The sequence below is a fragment of the Anthonomus grandis genome, chromosome 6 (genome assembly GCF_022605725.1).
Source record: "Anthonomus grandis grandis chromosome 6, icAntGran1.3, whole genome shotgun sequence".
Lineage (NCBI taxonomy): Eukaryota > Metazoa > Arthropoda > Insecta > Coleoptera > Curculionidae > Anthonomus > Anthonomus grandis.
In genome coordinates, this window is record NC_065551.1 from 6183566 (window position 1) to 6208575 (window position 25010).

Consider the following 25010-nt stretch of genomic DNA (forward strand, 5'->3'; position numbering starts at 1 on the left):
AGTTGCGGATCATGTTACCGCAGAAAATGTTTAAATCGAAGTGAAAAAGATTTAAATCGAAACGAAAAAAATTAGTACGTGCAAAAAGCGTGAGAAACGAAAAAAATTATTTAAATAATTGTGTTCGTGGATGTCAAAAATTTATTACTGAGGAGGAAAAAAATTAAATATTTCAAGACAACTCTTAAACAAATAAAGAAACAAACATTTTTTTTTGATTTCCACTACCAAAAAATGTACTGTACAAAGACATAGAAAAGGAAAGAATGCACAAAACAGTCGCAGAAAATACAGTTTTAGTTACTTTTTTAATGTCCCTCAGCAGAGGATTGAAGTGTGCAAGCTATTTTACTTGGGGACATTATGTATAAGTCAAACGCCAATCTACAATGCACATTTAGGAAAACAAGTCGAATCGAATACACCTAAACAGAGTAAACAAGAAAGACATGTAAAACATAAAATTCACGACGATGATAAAAATCTGGTTAAAATACATATCGAAAGTTTTCCCAAAGTGGAATCCCACTACTGCCGGGAGACTAGTACTAGAGAGTACCTGGACTCAAACCTTAACATTTCAAAAATGTATTTGCTCTACGTAAATTTCTTCAAAAAACAAAAACCCGATTTAAGAGTTGTTCTACAGATAAATTTTTTGTAACGAATATAATCTTTTTTTTCATATGCCGAAAAGGACAGATGTGACTTGTGTAAGGAAGTGAAGTTATTAGCAAATGAGAGTAGATTAACAACTGAAAAAAATGAAGAGTGTTCAAGGCATACCACAGAAAAAACTGCCTGCAGAAATAAAAAAAAGAATGACAGGAAAAATGAAAACACTGTTTTTTTATGTTTTAACCTGCAAACTGTTTTTTCATGCCATCGAGCCAAAATCAGTAGTTTTTACTACAGAAGTAACTGTAAGCTTAATGTATACAATCTCACAACTATCCTTTCAACTACTAAGCAAGTATGTATATTGCGCTCTTTGGCATGAAATGTTTATGGGACGAACTGGCAATGATATTGCCAGTGTTGTGGTAACAATTTTGGAAAAGGTATTCATTGGCAATCCACATATCACAAACCTAGTCTTGTGAAATGAGTTGCGTTCCGCAAAGCAGGTACTCATTGATGTCCTATGCTATAGCATTTTTTTTTTAAAGAACACCCTAATTTGAGCACTGCTACAATGAAATTTTCAACACCTGGACATTCTTGTGTCCAAGAAATTGACAACGTGCATAATTGCATTGAACGAGTGCTTAAAAAAAGTAACTTTTTCTCTCCAGTATCTTTGCTACGACTTTTATTGAAAGTTAATCTCAAAAAACCTTAGTGTTTAATTCAGATGAAAGCTAAAAAAAGACTTCAAGGACTTTAAGACATGTGCAGGATTACTTAATTATAAGAATGTACCGTATTCCAAAGTAAAATGTTTAAAATTTTCGCAAGTATTTTTTGATTTGGAATATAAGACTTCTTTTACTGAAGAGACCTGGAAAAAAAGTTAATTTGAAATCTTCTATTATTAAAACAAGGACCACCTCTGCATCAATACCGCCAACCCCAAAGCTTGCAGATATAAAAACCTCTACTAAATATATCTGCAGAAAAAATATCTGCCCATATGCCCGAAGTTGATGGACAATATTACACCACTATTTTGAAGTAGTAAATTTTACTTTGCATAATAAGTGTATAACTAGTGTTGTATAATAATTTTTTATATTGATTTTTGCTTTCTCGCTTTGCTTATAATTATTTCTTAGACATTTGAATGTTAGTTAGCTTAAATAAGTTGTATGTGTCAAGAATAAAGCTTTTAAATCTTGTTTTGAGAAACAAAATTGTATGTTTTTTTGAAGGGTCATATTTTTATAATTAATGAATTTTTATTAATTATTTTCTATCAAATCCTTATTTAATTATGCTGGCTTAAGTACAAATTTCTCTAATTAATATTTTCAAACCATGTGAGTACGCACAACCAAAACTTCAAACCTCTCCTGAAAAACTTGCCTCGTTGTACTTACAACTTTGTAACTCTAGGCAAGCGATGTGTAATCTCTGGTCTGGTATTATTTTCTGGCGCCTTGATTGCAATATTGTATTTTTATTTATTGTGTTAGCGTCTTTTTTGTCTGTATTGTTCCCAAAAAATAATATAAGATTATTTTTCAGATGATACCATCTATTTCCGAGGAATGGGTGAAGATAATTTTAACTGTGGAATTTTTCTTATGCAATTGGAGGACGGAAAACATATTTTTTGCAGTGCCCTTTAAAAGGGGAACGGAATATTATAACTACAGGTCACCCTTCACCATTGCATTACCTCCTTTAGTAGACGCCAACAATAATGTTTTTAATGTTGATATTAACATTGGCACACAACGACAAATATCAGTCGATGGCGAAATGAGCAAAAATTGGAATTATCACTTTCTAACGAAGGGATATCGAGTATGCAAGATTATTTTTCTTTTCTTTTGCTTTTTTTCTTCTCTAGGACACCAATATAGTGATCATTTTTTTCTTGCAGATATTTCCAGTTGTGCCCATTACACAACCGGAATTTCAGCCTAAACAGGTTTTTTTGTAATATTATTTAAGGCCAAATCTTTTCTTCATTGTCTATTCCCAAAACGTTGTGCATGAACCAAGTCTTTGAGAATATCTCCCTACAGAATGTCTTTGTGATCGTCTTGACAGACAACTTTCAGTTCGCTGCAAATGAATCTACGTCTGCTCGCGAATTTTGTTTGAAACACGTCCACATTACTGAGTTTCGTTGCTGTAATAGTTCTAGTTCGTTAATGAGAAACCAACTTAGGCTGATTCGCATAATCGATTGGGGCAATTTTAAAATTGGGACAGTTTTGGATTTTTTAAAAATAGTTTTTTTAAACTTCATTTCTAACTAGTCGATTTTCTCAATGGCCGTTACGACGAATATTAGACACATATCCAGTTTCTTTCATTTATGTTATTAGCACAGCCACATACTTATCGTTTATATTTTTGTCTTGATAGTAGCTCTTGCAATGCTCCCATTTTGGTAATTCAGTTTTGTAATTTCTACCCCTTTTTCAATTTAATAAATTTTTAAGTAGGCAACTTAACAATTTTTAATAAAAAACGAAGTTTTTCAAATACACTGACTGATGCTAAATGTTTTTGCTGGAATCCATGGTTATCATTTTTGCAATTTATTAATATCAGTATTAAGTTAGTCAAATTTTACTAATCCAAATATCTGCACAATGATTAAAGATAGTCATACACACAGGTATTAAATAAAAGTTACTAAAAACTTCATGGAGAATCTAAAAATGTTAAAAATGGTGGTTTCCATTCAAAAATCTAAAGTGTAATGCAATATACGTCCTCCTAGAAATCAAAATTGACTTGTCCGAGCGTTTTTTGAAAACCTACCAGGAGAGGCAGAGGTGCGTCCTTTTCATTGGGCCTTCCAGTATATATTAAAATCCAAATCGCATCTCCTTTAAAAAGTTAAGTAATCTTGTAAGAAGCCCAAAAGATAAAATGAAGACCAGTGAAAAGTCTGGAGTTTATAAGACTAATTGTAACGATTGTTATAAGAAATAGGGCAAAAAAGAAGATCCATAAATGTTAATGTCAGATTTAAAGAGCACGTGAAATATGGAGGAGTTAAAAAGTAAAGTTTAACTGGCCATATTGTGGGAATAGATAATTAAAAATTACTGAAGCCAGTTAATAACAATCGAAAATTAGATGCATACGAAAGCAATATACAAAAATCAAAAAAAACATTCTTAATAGGGATAGAGGTTTAGCCCCTTCTAGTCAATTGTATAGTTTAGTTAGTGTCTAAACTTTGTTCAGTCAAGATTCATTTGACTTTTCGCTCTATTAGTTATATCTTTAGTATATACATATAAGGCCCCTTGTAAATAGTTTTAATTTAATTTTAATCTTCTCCTAAAGATGCTTTAGCGAACTTCTTTGGCGAAATACGTGTCAAGAACAAAATAAAGAAATTTGGTTAGTAGTAAAACTGATTTGTTATTTGAGTCTCACACCAAAGGTTCCAGCCATAGGACTACTTCCATTGATCATCATTGCAATTATATCATCAAATTATCAGTATCCGCTATTACTAATATACGAATTAATATTTTAATATTTATTATCAATTCTTATCATTGTTAGCATTTCTATATTATAATTTGAATTTGATACACATGCATCAGTAAGAAAACCACAGTGGCCTTTTGGTATGTGACGTTATTTGTTATTTCACCTTCATGCCGAGTTTTGGGGCGTAACAGATTGTTAAAACTTGCCATTGGGCCATATGAATAAAACTAAAGTAAATGCCAATAAGCATAAGGTAGAAGTTAAAGCAAATGCTTAGAGCAAACGATAAGAGTAAAAGCAATTGCTTCATTTGTGAGCCTGTTATTTATTGCGAGTTTTCCTACTGTCGTGACTAAAGTTGTAATTTGATTAGTAGGAGGAGTCATAAACAAAAAAGTTGAAACACCCGATTTTTTGAACCAAATTATTATTTTTGCAAAAATATACCTAATTTTAATAACTTTAATTTTAATGAACTTTTTCAAAAATTATTACAATTTTCTTAATTTTGGGTTTTCGGCTACGGATGGTTACTTTATTTAATTTTTGTGTCTTTTGTCGCTGTTAACAAATTGTAATAAGGCTATTGTTTGCTTTTATTATACAAGGTGTCAGAGAAATTAAGGAGTAATTTCAAAAACTTTGATATGAAAACTGGGCCATAAATTTACATGTTACGGACAATTCTAAGCAATAAATATGTGTAAATAATATTAAAGATATATATACAGGGTGGCTAAACGAAATCGAAGCCGCAGCCATGTCTGGCTAGTGAAGAATTTAAAAAGAAAACGCTGGGGCACGTCAATTTAGATTACCAGGGGGAAACGTTTTCAGAGTATAATACCACCCCCATATGTCATCCCTTAGCTAGGGTGGAACTAACCTCAAAATTTTAAATGAAATAGTGGGTCGAGTTATATCTTGTTTGAAACGTCTTTCAATTCGCTTTACGGTTTTCACAGTTTAAAGGATTTTAGTTCATTGGTTCTCAAACTATTGACTATTTTAACATTATAATACATTACATAATATTATATATAATAATTATTTATAACAATCGTACACAAACACTAGTCCAACTGGCAATAGAATGGACATCGTTAACTTCCATGCAATAATACAGATTTTGTTCAAACCGACGTCGCATATTTCGTAGCTTATCAGGATTTTCGCGCAATTCTTCTTTTGAAGCGGGTTGGGTAGCATACATTTTACTCTTTAGGTGACCCCACAGAAAAAAATCCAGAGGTGAAAGATCAGGCTACCGCGCGGCCCATTCAACAGAGCCTCTCCATCCAATCCAGCGACCAGGATAGTTCTCATTTAAAGAATTGTGGACAGCTATTGCGTAATGATGTGGCGCACCATCCTGCTGAAACATCACCTCGCCTTCAACGAATTGATTGTTATTGTAATTTTTAATAATGTTCGTTATTGTCGGATCGATAGCTTCTTGTGATAACCTAAGGTGCATATCCTCATCAAGATTACAGGGTATAAAAAAAGGTCCAATAATATGCCATAAATGCCACACCAAACGTTTAATTTTTGGGGATGTTGAGTTTGTGCTTCGTAATAAAAGTGTGGATTGTGGTCTGGCTAATAACAGAATTATGACGGTTTACAGTGCTGTTTAAGAAAAACGAAGATTCATCTGAGAAACAAATCTTAAAAACATAATTGGGATTATTTAATTCTCTTTTACTATTTACTTCAAAGAACTCCAAGCGCCGATTCTCATCGTCTTTATTTATTTCATGTACCAGCTTTTATTAATAGGGATGAAAAAGCTAACTGTCGAGTGCTTAGTGTAGGATCCATAATAACATGTCCCAAACCCGCAACCTCTACAACTTTGTTTCTTACCGGTTTCTTAACATTCCTTTTTTATTAGGCCACTGTTACCCTAAATGTTGTAATTAGTTCTATGAGATACTTTCTTTTCACGTTTCTGTTTTCTTCATGTTCATTGAAAAGTGCCGCTGTTTGAAATGGATTTTGATTGTTAGCAAAAAATAACTCCACTATCTCTACTCTCTCTTGTAGGATATTTACCATTTTGACTATTACTTTGTTTAACACGATAAACTAAAAATCAATAATCCGATTTCACTCTGACCAAGTTGAACTGACCTCTAAGTGACATTATTATTTATTGTTTATTTGTATTTTAACATTCTTATTTGGTTCCTTCCTATATTAACGATTTGAACAAAATCTGTATTATTGCATCATGCATTGGACTATGATTGTTATAAATTAATAGTTTAACAAAGAATTGCGATTAATACAGTTTTTCCAAAAACTCAACTTTCAATACAGGTTTTTCAAAAATATGTATTAAATGTTAAAATAGTCAATAGTTTGAGAACCGCTCAAGTAAAATCCTTTAACACTAGGTATAGCCGTAAAGAGAATCGAAAGACCTTTTAAACAAGGTATAACTCGACCCACTTGTTCCATTTAAAATTTTTGAGCTAAGTTCCACCCTGACTAAGGGATGACAGATGGGGGACGTATTATACTTTGAAAATGTTTCGCCCTGGTAATCTAAATTAACGTGTCCGAGCGTTTTCTTTTTAAAATCTTTACGAGCCGGACATGGCCGCCGTTTTGTTTTCGTTTAGTCACCCTGTATTATAATATACCTGTATTATAAGTTTTTTTTGCAAAAACACATCAACAGACACTATGCGTTATAATTTAGAATTATATTAGATTAAGCTTCAGGTATTCCTGAGCACGGATACGTCGTACATGATTTTCTTCTTTATCCCCATCAATAAATACGGCCTCTTCATCGTCCTTATTGCCTTCAAAACCTGAATCCTGAAAGACCATCTACCATCTTTACCTCTGTGTCAACAGGTTCTCGAAAAGGTGTCGTAAGCCAAGGCTCAATTCCATAATCCGGATCAGCGATAATAACGACATTCTCTGTATTTCGCATTAGCCCCCCACACACGAGGACTCCAGCGCGCGTGATTGGAGTGTGCCGTTCAAAAACCCCGCGAAAAAGTGTTAATTAGTGGTACCAACCATCACGCAGGTTTGGAGTGGCATTCCAGCCGACACGAAACGAGGCGTCTTAAATCATTTAAAGCCTCCACAAACGAAGACTTCATCGTGTGCGTTATCACGACGTTCCGGTGCAGTGTTGATCCGTTTTTATTTCTTTTTAAAAGGAACCGTTCCGTTGTAGTAAATCTTTGTTATTAAAAGTGAGTGATACTAGGTAAGTAATTACAAAATAATGCAATTTATAAAAAGAATATCGTAACCCAAAAATTGTTTTTTTCTAGCCTCAACATTTTGTTACTAATTTTCTGTTTGTATTAATGTTTCTTATTTTTTTTATTTTGTACGGACGATATATGCATATATTATTCCACAAGTTACTGCTCTGCGCCTACTTTTATTTTTTAACGTTAACATGATTTTAACTAGTATACTCTGTCGAACAAGCAAACACTACCAACGCCAATCCTTTTCAGATTTCTAAAATGCCACACGCCCCGCCAAGTCTACAGGACTCGACACACTTTTCTGCCACAAACGCGAGTCTTTGAATGTGAAACTCATAAGTGTCGGATTTACCCGCGCGATTATTTTGTACGTTTGTGGCTGGACACATTCTTGGCCCGCAACGTGCCAATCCAGCGGGTTGGAACGGCACACTCCAATCACGCGCGCTGGAGTCCTCGTGTGTGGGGGGCTATTACCTCCCTAGAACATATCCACGCTGGTGAATATGTAGCATTGCAAGTAGCTTGCACGTTCAAAGTTGCTTTTCTTTTGCGGTTTATGTATTCGTGTCCATATACTTTAGGTTTCTCTATTTTAACGTGTGAACAGTCTAGTGCTCCAATAGCAGTCGGAAATTGAAACCTTCTTACCCACAATTCTTTAGCTTTCATTACGGCATGGTGACATTTAGGAAACTAAATCCACCGTTTGGCTTGTTGTATTATTTGTTTTACCACTGTATTTGCACTGTGCCAGATACCGTGGACTGCTCTTTGCCAATTCCGCTTTGGAAACCTATAGATTTGCCAAATATCTTAAACAGATTTTTATTCTGTGGACAGCAGATAATGCGCCACCAGTTCTACAGTCTCACCTAGAAAGTTCTGAGCTAACCACTTCACATTTTCCTGTTCAAATTAAAATATGCTTTTAAAATCACTCGATCGGGGTGTACGCCGTTGTTTGTAGTATTTTACACTTCGAATATTTGTTATTTCAGCCATATTTACTTGCAGTCACCCAGTCGTGTAAAAAATGAAAATCGTTCCACATGGAATTCGCGGATCTACTAATGGGTTATAGGTCTGATACTACTAAACAGCAACATCACTTTTACGCAAGTAAATGCTCACACTTGTGAGCAAATGATTGGCTTTATTCATACCCTCAAAGCAAATCCTTTTATTTCGTGAGCATTTGCTTCATATTTTTAACCAAACCTTACAATTCTGTTCATACTCATTGGCCCGAATGAATAAAAAGAAGCATAACCTTATACTTGCAAAATATAGAACAAATCCTTCCCTCCATATGAATAATAATCAAAGTAAAACCTTTTTCTAACAAGTACGGAGCAAATGCTTATCAAAAGGAGGATTTGCTTACATCGAAAGTAAATGGTATGAATAAAAGTGAGTTTTTACTTTCAGTCGTGAGCATATCCTTCAAAATAGTTGCATCTAGTCAGACTTAGACTCACCTGCTGAGAATAGATAACGGATCGGTTAAATAAATTGTTCGTAGTGCCTAAAATATTCAGAATGGCCGAAGTAGTGAATTTGCGAAAGGTGAAATATTATAAACCTCGGTCGTCTTCACAAAATAGCGATTTCAAAAGTCTATTTCGATTTGAAAATCGTAATGTGGAATGGTTAGCTAATAATTTTCTGGGCCCTTCTACAGAAACGCGAGGTGGTGCTCTTTCTTCTTTACAGAAGATGAAAATATGTTTAAGGTATCTGGCTGATCCTGGATTCCAAAAAGGTATAGGTGAGCAGCTTGGTGTAGAGCAGTCAACAGTATCACGAACAGTGAATACCGTCGTTAATAGAATTGTTGTGCAAGCTAATCAGTGGATAAAATGTCCTACTTCTCATAATGCTATAATGGAAGCAAAGGACTTATGGCAAAATAAATATCGTTTCCCAACTGCAATTGGTGCCATAGACTGTACGCATATCGGTATAGAAAAACCCAGTTTTCATGGTGATGAGTATATCAACCGGAAAGAAAAAGCAACGCTTAACGTGCAAGCAACTTGTGACGCCAAATGTATGTTCACTAGTGTTGATGTAAGTTGGCCAGGATCGATCCACGACGGCAGAATTTGGAAAAATTCGGAAGTTCGGCAAATTATGGCAAGAACAAGGAACAGCGTACTTCTTGGAGACGAAGGTTATGGAATCGAGCCATGGCTCATGATTCCATTTCGCAATCCCGATAATCCAACTAAAAGGAGTTACAATAATCTTTTGAAACAAGAAGGAGTAATTATCGAGCGCTGCTTTGGGCAAATTAAACGTCGATTTCCAATCTTGAAGTATGTTTGTCGTGTTAAAAGTGAAAATATTCCAAATATTATTATATCATGTTTTATTTTACACAACATTGCAAAAACATTGAGAGATGAAGATTTTCAAGAAGATGAACTCTTTATTGATAATAATGAAAACAATTTTGTTGACTTAGAAGACGACCATGTTCGTATTCGAGGACAGGAAGTGAGACAAAATTTAGCTGATATAATCTACGATATGAATATCTAATAAATTGATCCATGTGTCACCTAGGTTAGTATTAATTATGTAATAGCTTATATTATTTCCGTTTAGAAAGAAACACTCATCTTTGTGTCACACAGTTTAGTAAAAAACATGTTACAAATTACCTAAATGATTCCGTTTGAAAAGAAGCGCTTATTTTTTTTTTATTGTTAGTAAATATGATAAAGGGTTCGATGAAATTACTATTTTCTTTTAATTCTGTCACATCAGTTAGTAAGGAATTTGTATGTAATAAATTATTTGTTTGAAAAAAAACTCAGATATGTTTTTTATTTTAAATTTATTGTTTACAAAATACTGGACAAAAAAATACCATTATATTATGGTTTCTAATATTTTAATTAATTCTAATGTAGTAATAACAAAAACGAATATAGTACAAAACAAAATGAAAAAATACTTCAACTATGCCCAAAAAAAAAGTATTTACAAGTCCAGATATGTCAAGGAACCTACAGTTGTAATTTTTTCAGTATTTCCACTTTTTCCATTATTTCTTGAAGTTTCACATTGTAGTATTCCCTCTGCACCCTGGTGGTTTTCAGTTGGTCTAATAATACCAAGCGTTGCAGCTCTGAAGTGGTCAAACTTCTTGTTTCGTCTGTTTCGTATGTCGCTAATGCATTTCTTTTTGAGGATTGTGTGGCAGAAACGCTGGAATATGCATAGTTTTGCTTGCCAGGATTGTTACTTTCTGTTACTGATGATGACGAACTCTCATTTTCAGCAGTTTTACTTTTTTCTTGTAACACGCCACAAGATTTGGCTCCTATAAAAATATTTTTATTTGCAGGGTGATAAAAGTTTTATTGTTGAAAAATTAGGTTAGAATTACAAACACACGAGTGATCCGACCGAGTTAGGGTAAATGACAAAAACGTCTATAAATTGGATGTACATAATACTTATAAAATTTCGTAATTACGAGGTCCCTGATATCGATTAATAAATTGTCCTTGCAAAAATTGTATTTGACCGTTATCATGTTATCAACTACTTTTTACCTAACTAAATTATCTCTGTTCATTTATCGAAAATCGGAGGTCGGAGTTTTAGGTGAAAACCCCTGTAAAGACGTCGAAATGGCACAAAAGAAAAAAAGTTAAGCACAGAAGATTAAATTGAGAAGTATTGTTGCCTTGAAAACTAGTGGCTAGAAATCAAATTACAATTGACTTTTGACATGGCATGACACTCAGTTTTAATAATCCGTCCTTCGTTTTCATAAAGAAGATCAATATACTGACTTTAGCTCAAAAATCGATTACGCAAACACAGTAGTTTTTCACATTTAAGAAAAAAAAATCAACAAAATTAAAACTCTTACCTGCAATTCTACTAACTGTCGGATTTGTATCACCTTCCATTGCTTTGAACAACAATTTTTCCCAGTTCAATAACTTTATTTTTCGATTTCCGGTCTTATTAATATCTGTTTTTTTCTTTAGTCTTGTTTTCATGTTATTAACTTTCTTCATTAACTTGGTGATTTCGATTTTCTTTTCAAAAAAAGCTTCATATTTAGCTGTAATTCTTTCGACAGCTAGGTCTTTCTTTTTCTTTGCGCTTGGAATTTGTGATTTTATCAAAATTTCAGGGCATGAGGATCTCCTTTGCAATAAAATTCAATTCACTAATATTACTCTGTGGTTCAACTTCCTCTTCACTAGAAGTCATTTTGCTTTTTTTTACTACTTGAGTAACAAGAAATATAGATGAAACCACAGACACAAAGGAACCAGCTTATTAGTCTGAGCCAAACGTAATCACATGAAATTAAACAAGTCTCGACCTGAGGTTTTCGCCACCTTTTGCTCAGAGCATTACCTTTTGCTTCTACCTTTTGCTTATAAGCAAAAGCTTCACTTTTATTCATACGGGCCATTGAAGCATTTACTTTAAATTTTGCAAGTATAAGCAAATGCTCCTTTTTATTCATAGGGCTCAATATCTACTATAAAGATGATATAATATGCCTTTGTGACATCATATAAAATATTGATAACGCGTCATCGAATAATTTACTTATCGCTTATAAAAATATTGATAAAATTATCTTAATGTTATAGCCTAGCACTTTAACAATGCAAAGACAATTTTCAATGCAATCAGCAAAACTCATTACGAGGCTTTTTTAAATTATTGTATAGACTGACAATAAACAGTTAATTAAATTGTTAAACGTAATAAAACTGAACAACTTAATTAAATCTTCCACTCGTGTGCTTTATACAGTCAGGATTAGCCAGATAAATCTTAAGTGGAGGTATAAAAACAATTTCATTTTAATTTTAATCCAGTATCATGATTTTTGCGAGTAATAATTAGCGAGAATAGCGGGGATATTTGAATTAAAATCGATGGCAAACAGTGACGTAACATATGACCGGAATACCCTGAAACATGTGCGTATAGTACGAATTCCAACCTCACATTCAGAATTGTGTAACAACAAAGATATTAGAATGTTTTTGTTGTACCCGGCCGGGGCTATTCTATATTAATTTTAATGTATATTTGAAGTAATGTGATTTGTTTATTCGTGTGTGTATGTGTGCGTGTTTCTGTTTGTGTATGTGTTTTATTATATTAAGTTAAGATAAGGTAATTTTTCTGGTCTGCTTGCTTATTTTAGCTAATGCCTACCAATTAAAAACTTACATCATAAACATTATATTATAGAAAAATAAATATTGTTTATTATTGCAGTATTATGGAAAAAATATGGCAACTTTTAATTTTTCTATTACAAATTATTCAATATGATTCATAATAGTAATACCGTTTATTTTTTGCAAAATAATCTATACAATATTTGAAATAAATGTATGAATTGCAAAAAAAAGTTGATGGGAGTAAAAAATAAAGTGTTCAGCACCTAAACAATTAAACATAAAATTATACTAATATTATTAAATCACATGAGTAATACATTTTAATAATAAAGAAAACAAATTAATCTTATGCCAATACATGTACATACGATAATTTTAAGTATGATGGCACAGAAAGATCTAAATAAAAAAATACGTAACAAAATGTAAATGAGTGGCACTGCATTTTAGCATTTGTTAGGAACATCAGCTGCCTTAATATTTTTTTAAAGATTGAAGGTTTTGTGAAAATATAAGACCCCTAAATCTTAGGATTAAGCTGTGAACATCTTTTCTACATTTAATTTTATTTGTCAAATATAGTAAATTGTTATTAAAAATAATATTGTGCAAATGTACCAATGAGTGTATTTTACATTTAGCCTGCATATTCAACATTTTGGCATCCTGTAACTTATGTGACACAGGATCATATTTTCTTATGCCGTAAATAAATGGCAAACAACTTTTTTGCACTTTATGAATTCTAGTTGTATCTACCTGATGTGTTGACACGGGAGATTTTATATATAATTTAACGATTTTATATACAGGGTGTTCCTTGAAGACGTGCTAATATTTAAGGGGGTGATTCCTGGACCCATTTTAAGAAAAAAAGTTCCTATGAACATATGTACTAAGCATCTTAACTTTTGAGATACAGGGTGTTAAAGGTTTCAAAAAAGATCAGTTTTTTATTAATAACTGAAACAATAATGTAGACATTTTTATGAAATTTGGTACATATATTCTTTGCATCAAGACGCATTTTTTGATGTACAAAAACAATATTTACGTATTTCCTTATACACTGGTGGCCAAAAGTCGATTGACAACTACTTATTTTTTTAAATTTGTTTATATCACGGTTTAGGAAATGATAAATTAGGTGGGACAGTACCTGATTAAAAAACAACGGAGCCTATTTGTAATATTTAATTATATTTAAACTATTTATTCGTAATACTCAATTTTATAAAAAAAAATTAAAAAACTAAACAATTTTTAAGTGGCCAAAATTAAATTGACAAATTCAAAGCTTACTAAAATAAAAATAAGTATAGAAAATTTAAAAGGTTTTATTCAATAATGCGTTGCGTAGCCTCTATTTCTTCTCACTTCCACCAACCTTTTGGGCATTGACCTAATTAAATTATCAATATAGGACGTGTCAATGGATATCCAGCATGCCTTCAAAGTTTCAAAAAGTTCTTGTTTATTTTTGGAATTTTTACATCGGATGTGACGATCAATGTAATCCCAAATGTTCTCGATCAGATTTAGGTCTGGTGACTGTGACGGCCATTTGATAACATTAATTTTTTCGTGGGTCAACCATTGCTTAACGACCTTGGATGCGTGTTTCGGATCGTTATCATGTCGAAAGTAGTGGTTGAGTGGCATAACTTCATCAGCGTAAGGTACCATAACATCCTGCAGTATGTCTTTATACATGAAACGATCCATCGTGCCTTCTATCAAGTGTAGTGGACCCATCCCATAGCCCGAAAAACACTTCCACACCATCACGGAACCACCTCCATGCTTGACTGTGGACACCGTATATTTGGGATCATACCTTTGGTTCACAGGACGCCTAACATATCTTTTGCCATCCGAATTAATTAAATTGAACTTTGATTCATCACTAAAAATAACCTTTTTCCATTCGGATACTGTCCAGTGACTATGCTCTCGAGCAAAGCTAAATCGCGCCCGTGCGTTGTTTAAACTTAGCAGTGGTTTCTTTGCAGGGCGTCTTTTTTTAAATCTCTATATTGGTCACTATATGGTACGACAACTAACTGAACCCAACCTTCTTCTTCCAAAAGCAGCTTGATTTCTTTTGAAATTGCGAATGGGTCAAGTTTTGCTTTTTTCAAAATTAATTTGTCAACACGACTAGTGGTCTTCTTTGGTCGGCCAGTTTTTTTCAGAGGAACAACACTTTCACGGAGATTAAAATTTTTTATTATGTGACTTACTGTTGCCCTCAAAATAGAAAATTTTCGAGCAATATCCGCCTGTTTAACCCCTTTCCGGTAATCGTCGATTATTCGCATCTTAATATCGATCGATAAAGTTATACCACGTGGCATTGTGAATATTTTTCAAAACTAATAGTAAGGAAAGTCAAATCAACAGAAACCAACCCATAAAACTCAGAGACTGAATAAATAATTACGTTGTTTGTCAATCCAATTTTGGCCACCTAGCAGTCAAACAAAATTATTGGAATTTGATAAAAAAAATATTGAGAAAAAGTGCAAGCAATAAAAATCTATGGAATTTGTTTCTTTAAACTATGTTGTTTACATTCCTGAACACTAATAAGCTCAACCGGTTTTTCCTTTGCTTCAGATAAAATATATCCATAAAAATGGAATTTGTCAATTTAATTTTTGACCACTAGTGTAGGTCTTCTATTGAATATTTTTAGTGAAAAAAATATTACGCCACTGCTTTTTCTTAAAATAAAAACTTTTTTTTTAAATCCTCAATCACTTTTTAGCAACTTTGATTTCTTGATTTTTTTGTCCGGCGCATAGTTTTCGCTTAAAAAAATAAAAACAATTTTACTTCCCTAAAAAGCCAGCTCATAGCAACGAGCAATAAGAAAAATGCATAGGAGATTTGCGTTAAATAAAGACGCGTTACGGCACTTTTTTACTTCCATTTACTTTTTAAACGCCTTAAAAACACGAAAATTTCTTAAATTATTTAAATTTTTTAACTTTTCATACTTCTTGTAGTCTGATGCCTTAATTTGCTTGCAATCGACGAACAAACATTTTTACACCGCATCAGATTTTTAGGAAAGTAAAATTGTTTTTATTTTTTTAAGCGAAAACTATTCGTTTTCTAAAAGCGAAAACTAAGCGTCCGACGTAAAAAACCAAGAGATCAAATTTGCTAAAAAGTGATTGAGGTTTTAAAAAAAAAATTATTTTAAAAAAAGCGGTGGCTTAGTATTTTTCCACTAAAAATATTCAATAGAAGACCTGTAGAGACGCCACTGGCAGAGAAAATATTTTTTGTTGCACATCAAAAAATGCGTCTTAATACATAGAATACATGTACCAAATATCATAAAAATATCTTAAATATTGTTTATGTTATTATTAAAAAACTTATTTTTTTCAAACTTTAACACCCTGTATCTCATATGTTCATAGGAACTTTTTTACTTAAATTGGGTCCAGAAATCACTCCCTTAAATATTAGCACGTCTTTAAGGAACACCCTGTATAATTTAAACTTATACTTTATCTCTGATTGTACCGGGTGACCATTTGAAAACGAACAGCAAATTAATATTGCTTCTGCCAATGAAAGTATAAAAATTAGGCAAAACACGTTAATTTATATATCAAGGGGGACAATTTTTAAAGCATTTGTTGTCGTATTACTTTCAGCCCCCTGACCGCCAGTGCACCTACCCCTAAAATTTTAAATGACAATCCCTATTTCTTAACCTCATAAATGAGTGAAAAGTATTTTATGTGCATTTAAATAATGCAACTCCTTAAAAAATTATGATAATAATAATGAAATACTGATTACCTTTACGACTTTATGAATTGTTTAAAATGGGTTCAATTCTTCTCCAAGCACAAGTACCGCCGGAATTCAAACTGGCCTGGGACGGTTTAAAGAGTTTCAGGAGACATACTTCTACACTCCTGTACAATTCTTTGTTGTAATGGTTGAATTGAATATGGTTGAGTTTTAAATACAGCGGATATCAAGTGACCCCTTAAGAAAGCTTAATAATCTCAAAATGTTTATGATGCTTTGCACATAATGAAAATTTTAAGAAAAATATAAATATGAACTCTGATAAAAGTAAATAAATGAAACACTATACAAAATAAAATGAAAACTCTTAAATAAACAACTTAACAAAAATTATTTAAATAAAAGACTCAGGCACACCTCCTTCTTTGGATAAACAATAAGTTAACCTATGATAAAAGCCATTACGTATTTCCATAAGGGTTATTAGTAAAATAAAATTGGCATTTTCAATCATTTTCTATCGCAATTCCTTTAAATTTGTTGGTTTCCTAAACTTATTTTTCTAAATGGTCTCCTTAAAGTAACCCCAACAATAAGAGTCCATTGGGGACAAATCTGGAGATCTAGATAAATGGCCTATATAGCCCCACTAATAAAATGATTAGAAAAAGTGTTTCTTAAAAATTCTTTTATCATAACCGCATTATGAGCCTTAACCATTACAACCCTCTTATTGAAAATAGTCCGCTCGCAGGTCTAAATCAGGGAGGATTTCAATAATACAGAACTTTGAGAACTTTGTTTTGCAGCAACTCAAGGTACCATCAATAAAAAATGATTAAATTTTACGACGTATAAGTAATAAATAATAATATAATCTTCTTTATTTAGCAAAATCTGCTACATAAAAATAAAATACATACCGTAAAGTAGGGCTACTTTGTGACACTACCGCCTACTTTATGACATTGCCACTTTTAACTAAAATTATTTTTTTTACCAGGTCGCTAAAAACGATAGAACGATTTAAATTTCATATAACAATAGTGTACCGGGAACGCCATCTAGGTCAATATGACAAAAGCCGGTAGCAAAACATTGCTCCTCATACCAGAGCAGAGTTGAAAATTAGGCAAACAGGTGTTTTTCGATTTGTGTGTAAACTTTCTATTGAGCGCAAAAAACCGTGAAAGATTTTTTAACTAAGGTAAGTTTATATTAAAGTATATGCTTGCTTGCTTTACTGTAAAAATTGTATACTTTCGAGTTTTTTTTTAATTTGTTTTTTCTATTTTTACGAATAAAGTACAAAACGAGGAGCGACTTTGTGACAAAAAAAATGTCACAAAGTAGCCCCTTGCCTGTTAAACAAAGACCAAAAAAATTCTTTTCTTTTAGATACAATGCCAAGAGCGTACAAAAAAAAAAATTGGCTGCCGCAGCTACAAAAACTATACAGAAGAAACGTTAGCTGAAGCTCTTAATGATATAAAAAATAAACGAATATCATTACGCGGTGCTGCGGAAAAATATGGTATACATCGAAATACTTTATGGCTGAAAATTAAAGAACGGCACAAAAACAGGCCTGGACAACCAAAAGTATTTACCGACCAAGAAGAAGATGTCTTTGCCGCCCATATTATCACTGTGTCAACTTTTGGTTTTCCCGTAAGCACATTTGATCTAAGATGTATAGTTAAATCGTATATAGAACGTCAAGGCAAAAAAGTTAAGCCTTTTAAAAACAATATGCCAGGACCTGATTGGGTCAAGTCCTTTTTGAAGCGACAACCGCAGCTTTCACAGAGAATCGCGCAGAATATTACACATGCTAGGACTGCTACTGATGAAGAAACTGTAAAAAATTTCTTTGATAATTTGAAGGCTGAGTTAGAAGAAATTCCTGCAGAAAATATATGGAATTATGACGAAACAAACTTTGTTGACGACCCAGGCCAGACAAAAATAATAACCAAAAGGGGAACAAAGTACCCTGAGCGAATCAGAAACACATCCAAAGCCTGTACTTCTCTAATGGTATGCGGAAATGCCGAGGGTCAATTAGCTCCACTTTATATAAATTATAAATCTCAAAAATTATGAAATACATGAATTGAAAATGGACCCGCAAACGCGTGATATAATAGAACGGCTTCGGGATGGTTTGACTACCAAGTTTTTGAGGATTGGTTTTTAAATCTTATGCTGCCAATATTAAAATGGCAAGAAGGACGAAAGGCCCTTATAGGAGATAATCTTAGCTCGCATTTAAATCAGCAGGTCATTCAAGCATGTGAAGCTAATAATATTCGCTTTATACATACCTTTACCTCCTAATACAACGCATCTACTCCAACCACTTGACGTGGCCTTTTTCCGCCCAATAAAGGAAAAATGGCGCAAAATTTTAAACGAGTGGAAGGCAAGCAACTACGGCAGCAGAGTCTCTTCCATACCAAAGGATGAATTTCCAAGCCTTTTAAAAAAGCTGATGAGTTAGTTAGAAGAAAGAGGACCTGATAGCCTAAGATCTGGTTTTAGAAAAACAGGCATTTATCCTTTAGATCGAAACGAGGTCATGGACCTTTTATGCACTCGTATTGTAACAACAGATACCGAAATAGCTGAGGTTGTGGGTAATAGTTTTATTCAACACCTTACCAACGTAAGGACTGATGCAACCAAAGGGAGGCAGATCAAAAGAAGAAAGCGCCTAAACGTTCCACCAGGTAAAAGCATAAGTAGTAGTGATTTTAACATCCCATCTGCTCCCATTTTTGCTGAGAATACGCAAAACAACGATGACCCTCAACCTGGACCCTCCAGCATCCAACAAAAGAAACGCCTAAAAAGCGGTCGAGATAATGAATCAACATCAGATAGTTCCAGTCAAAATCAGGACCTTTTAGGTCTTTCAGGCCTTTCAGGAAGTATTTTCCAGGTCAAGGTATACAGCATAGGAGCGACATGTGATGGAACGTGTTGGAAAGCAGTGGAAGTGGCCTCAAAAGAAAGACGAGATATTTTATAGAAATGAGGAAATTATTAAGTATGGGCATAAATGCCCCAATTCAATGTGGAAGATGAGCGGTATTTGACATTCCAGAGTTAAGTGATTTTGTTGTGTAATCACAGGTGTATCATATATTGTTTACCACCAGTTTTATTACTTAGTTTTCTTTTGTTTAAAGTTACCTACACATTAATAAACATTTTGTTAATATTTTGTATAAGAGCATTTAGACATGTAAAATAAAAGTTATTTTGTAATTATTTATGTGTTTTTATCTATCAAATATCCTTATTTAAAATTTTAATATTATATATTTTTTGTATATAAATAGAGCATGGGTGTTACTTTGTGCCAAAATTGTATTTCACGTTAAATATCAAACAAAATGATCCCTGTCCCAAAGTAACCCCGACCCATGGGGTGACTTTGTGACACTTTATTTTGTTTTTTTCTCAAATTCTACTTCACATGTTGAGTTATCGATTTGAATCAAGAAAGAACAAATATGAAACGATAAGTTGGTGTATCTAAAATAATATTATTTGCAAGTTTACATGATTTATTATCAAAAAAGCTAAAAAATTGTCACAAAGTAGCTCCACTTTACGGTAGTATGGCATTTAATATAATATTAGAAACTAATAAACTAAAATTAAAAACCAAAACAAAACCAAAAAATAAGGATAATATTACAATAATAGTGCTGGTATAAGGTACGAGTATTGTTGGCAAATAAATATGTTTAAGATTATGCATTTACATATGAGTGGGAATATAAAAAAAGGTAAGAAAAACAAACATATACAATGTAAAAATAAAATCATCATCATCTTAAGCTAAAGGTAAATAAATAATAAAACATGAGTTGTACACAATAAAATTAAAGTAAAATAATTAATAAATAAAAGTTAAAATGACATAAAATAATTTAAACCTATAAAATAAAAGGTATAATGATATAACACAAAATATAAAAGCCGACTAAGCTAACCGGTAACCTATTGAATTCTATTAAGCCCCTATATAATATTGACTTGAGCAACTGAGTTGTATTACGCTGGTCCTACACGGGTCACATTAACATCAAGGACCTGTATTGACCACATTTTCCTTAAAAAAAAATTTTTGGAAAACAAAAATAAACATCTTTCTTTTATTTTGGAAACTGACGTTACCGATCACTATCCTGTGTTGCTTAATTTTGCTAGAGACGAGGTTCGGGCAGGTAATGTTTCCAATAATATAAAAATTAAAACTATAAAAATATTAAACAATGAGAAGGCAAAAGATTTACTTATAAAACAAAATTGGGAAAACACTATCTTAAATATTAATGATGTCGAAATTGCAACCAACATTTTTTATAATGTTGTCGAACATATTATACAAAGCTGTGAAGAGACAAAAATATTAAAACAAAAAATAATTAAAAAAATAAAACCTTGGATAACTGCTGCTATTATATGTTCAATAAAAAATAGGGACAAAATGAAAAGAAAATTGAATAAAAAATTATAGTTTGGAAAAAGAACAACAATATAAAACATACAGAAACTCATTGGGTAAAATAATAAATAAATGTAAAAATGACTATTACAAAACAAAAATTGAGGAATCTAAGAATAATATGAGCAAAATGTATAAGGTTATAAATGAGGTTACAAATCAAATTACTACTAAAGGAAATGACATAATAAAAATAAAAAATAATAACAAAGAATTTTCAAATAACAAAGACATGGCAAACTTTTGTAATCAGTATTTTATAAAAGTAGGAGTAAATATGCAAAACCAAATAAAAAAACCAAAAAAACAATTCAAAATTAATCATAACAGTGTATCTTCAATGTTTCTAAAACCAACTAATAGGAATGAAATAATTAAACATATTTTTTCGTTAAAAAACAATTCAGCGCCTGGGATAGATACTATTAGCTCAAAATTTATAAAAAAATTTCATATTTACCTTATTGAACCATTGGTTCACATTATCAACCTAATATTTAAAACAGGAACAGTACCTACTCAATTTAAAGTATCAATAATCACTCCAATATATAAATCAGGTGATAAATGTGAAATAGGTAACTATCGTCCTATAAGTGTGATCAATAATTTTTCCAAGCTCTTCGAGAAATGTTTGAAAGATAGACTTATTGACTATTTACAAAAAAATAACATATTAACACAAAATCAGTTTGGTTTCATTGGGGGGCTCAGCGCATCCGATGCTGTCTGCGAATTAACAAAGCGAGTGAATCAGGCTTTTGATGGTGATAGAAAGTGTTTGGCAGTGTTTCTGGACCTAGCAAGGGCCTTTGACACTGTACCGCATGAGCTTTTGCTAGATACTTTAAGATCTTATGGTATTAGAGGTCCAGTGTCAAGGGTCTTTGAAAGTTACTTGGGGGACAGAAAACAGTCTTTAAAAATAAATAATGAGATTAGTGAACCATCTTATATAAAAATTGGAATTCCACAAGGAACAGTTATTGGACCTATACTCTTTATAACTTATATTAACGCTCTTACCAATCTTAAAATTCATGACGGGTCACTGATATCATATGCAGATGACACGGTTGCGGTGTTTCACGGAATTTCTTGGGGAGACACAAAAAAAACTGCAGAACTTGGTCTAGCAACAGTCAAGAACTGGCTGGATTCTTTTAAATTAAGTCTCAATAGTCAAAAAACAAACTATATTGCATTTTCTATAACAGCTGCTAATCGCCCCAGCTTTCAACAAATTAAACTTGAATTAATTGATATCAAGGAAGTTTCATTTACTAAATATCTGGGTATCATTGTGGATAAACATTTAAAATGGGACCAACACATTCTAAAATTAACACAAAACATCCGTAAACTTATTTATCGATTTCATATTTTGAGAAATATCTTAAATGAAAAACTACTAATTTTAATTTATAAATCCTTGGTTGAGTCCTTGTTAAGGTATGGGGTGATTGTCTGGGGAGGTCTATACAAGAATTGTTTAAAACAACTTAATGTAGTACAAAACTTTATTTTAAAAGTTATATACAAAAAACAAAAAAGATTTCCTACACAACAATTATATTCTGAAGAAATTTTTAATATACGCTCAATTTACATATTGTCAACATGCATTTATACACATAAATCAGAAAAAATCAAGAATTATGTTAGTCATTCCTACACAACCCGAAATAATATAAACAGACACCTAAAAATACCAAACATAAAAAAATCTATAGGGCAACGATTTTTAGGATACTTGTCCCCGAAATTTTATAACATCTTACCAAACAGCTTAAAAAATATAAATAATATTAAAAACTTTAGTAAGGTCTGTAGAAAATTTATTTATTCAAATATAGATAAATTTAATTTTTTTAAATAGTTTTGGGAAGGGAAATTTTATTGGAGAATTTTTGTTTAGTTGTAGATTATGGTTAGTTATATTTTATATTATTACTAAAATTTTGTGATTTCTCAGCATACACAAACAGATGTTACAACATCTAGGTGTATGTTAAAAACAATGACTGTTAACTATTATTATTGAATATAATTAAGTTAAAAATTGTTATAATATAACCAAAATGATTAATAAATTTGAATTTGAATTTGAATTTGAATTTGAATTACATCTGTCAACTAGAAAATCTGTTCGGTGGCGAGTATGATAATTGTGAACAATTGTGAATCACTAAAAATTGTCAATTTATCACAGATATAGTCTGGTAGCAGACAAGGTTTTAAATTAAAAATAAACAGATAAACATTAAACATAATCCTTTGGTTCACAGGCAACATACCTAGAACGTATAACATAGACACAACTGGGGTATAACAATTACATTTAAGAATAAGTCTCATAGCTCTATTTTGTATTATGTGAAACTGGTTTATTATATATTGGGGTAAATTAAATAATAATGTGGAACAAAATTGCAAATGGGGAAGGGCAATGGCATTATAAAGCATTACTTTTGTGTGCAATGATAGATTTTTCCTATGCGTGCTATAAATGCAACTTTCTTTGAAAACTTTTTCATGATGTAATTAGCATGCTCATGAAAGTTTAGGCTTGCGTCCAAAATAGTCCCTTAAAGTATTTTATTTCCTTTTCAAAAATAATTTTTTCTCCATCTACAATAATGTTCATAGCGTCAATGTCTACCCGGCTTAATCTTGATTTTCTGTTAAACACACAGAATTTTTATTTATTGGCATTTAAACCTAGTTTATTGTCGCAGAGCCAGCTAAGTAAGTTAGTAAGATCAGTGTATATTAGATTATTAAGATTTTTACCAACTGTGTAAATCATGGTATCATCTGCAAATAAAACGATTTTACATTTTTTGACTACTTTTATCATAACATTAATATATAGTGTAAACAATAATGGACCTAATACTGTGCCTTGCGGTACACCAAACATAACATCAAGAATACCAGACAGACAACTAACATACCCAACACGTTGGACTATGTTACATATATACATATAGACAATCATAGATTCACAAGAGTGATTCTCACGGAAACCTGATTGATTGGAATCGATTATTGAATTTTGGTTGCAAAAATTAAGAACTTGTTCTTTTACACAAACCTCAAGGAGCTTTTCATAGATAGGTACGGTGTTAATGGGTCTGAATACATTGTGATTAACGGTATTTTGTACTTTTGGAACAGGAATAACAGTAGACAGTTTCCAGGATTCTGGAAACATGCCGTTGCTTAAAGAACTGTTTATAATATTTAACAGACGGTCACCTACAGCATAAGATACATCAGACAGCACAGCCTTGAATATACCACTCTCCCCTCCTCCTACGTTTTTCAGGTTTTTTAAAATTTCTTTCATTCTTTTCATTGATTTTTTTTAAACTCGGAAAAGATTTTATTAGATTCAGGGGCCTGGTAAAATGAGTTAGCATATTTGGAGATTGTGGAATATTTTGAATGATACTGTCGACTGATACTATCTACAAAATATTTATTAAACTTTTGTACAATAACCATTTCTTGATTTACCAGTTCTCCTTGAAAGTTTATTTGATTGGGCACTGTTTGCCTTTTACCAGGTAGGTCTTAAGATTTTTCCATAATTCCTTAGGGTTGTTTTTATTTTTATCTATGCATTCTGCATAAAATTTTTCCTTCTCAACTCTAATTTTATTAACAATAATATTTCTTTTTGCCTTATACTTATCCCAGACACCCTCACTCCTATAAAGAACAGCCCTTTTGTATAAAATATTCCTTTCATGCATAAGGTTTTTAATGTCAGACGTTATCCATTTTTTATCCACATATTTTTGCTTTTGGATTATCTTGACTTTAGGGCACATTTGGTGTAAGATCGTCTCAATATCCCCATCATAATTGACTCTATCAGTGAATTTACACCAGAGCTATTCTTATTCCAGTCCAATAGCAAGCAGCTTTTTCGGTAGATAATTAGAATTATAATTTTTAAAAGATCTTTGGTAAATCACGGTATCAACAGATGGTTTTTCTTGCTGATTAAATAAAATAGATATAATTGAGTGGTCACTGATTTTAGGGGTCAGATGTACCTGATGTACCTGAATTGCTTATCATTTGTAACAATAAAATAAATTAGAGTTTGGCTTGTATGAACTATTCTGGTGGGCTCTTTCATTA

The 25010-nt window shown here is 32.1% G+C and overlaps 1 protein-coding gene across 4 annotated transcripts in view; it reads left to right on the forward strand.

Annotated features, from left to right (window-relative positions):
• Positions 1 to 7347: 7347 nt before the first annotated feature.
• The window catches only part of LOC126737436 (proton-coupled folate transporter), a 32438-nt gene continuing 14775 nt past the window's right edge, over positions 7348 to 25010 (forward strand). The window contains exon 1 of one of the 4 annotated variants that reach the window (XM_050442341.1): positions 7348 to 7366. Coding sequence is in view for 1 of the 4 variants with exons in the window: in XM_050442338.1 (XP_050298295.1) it covers positions 12302 to 12346 (45 nt within the window). In the remaining 3 variants the exon portion in view is untranslated. The other 3 variants (XM_050442340.1, XM_050442338.1, XM_050442339.1) reach the window with 3 other exon arrangements.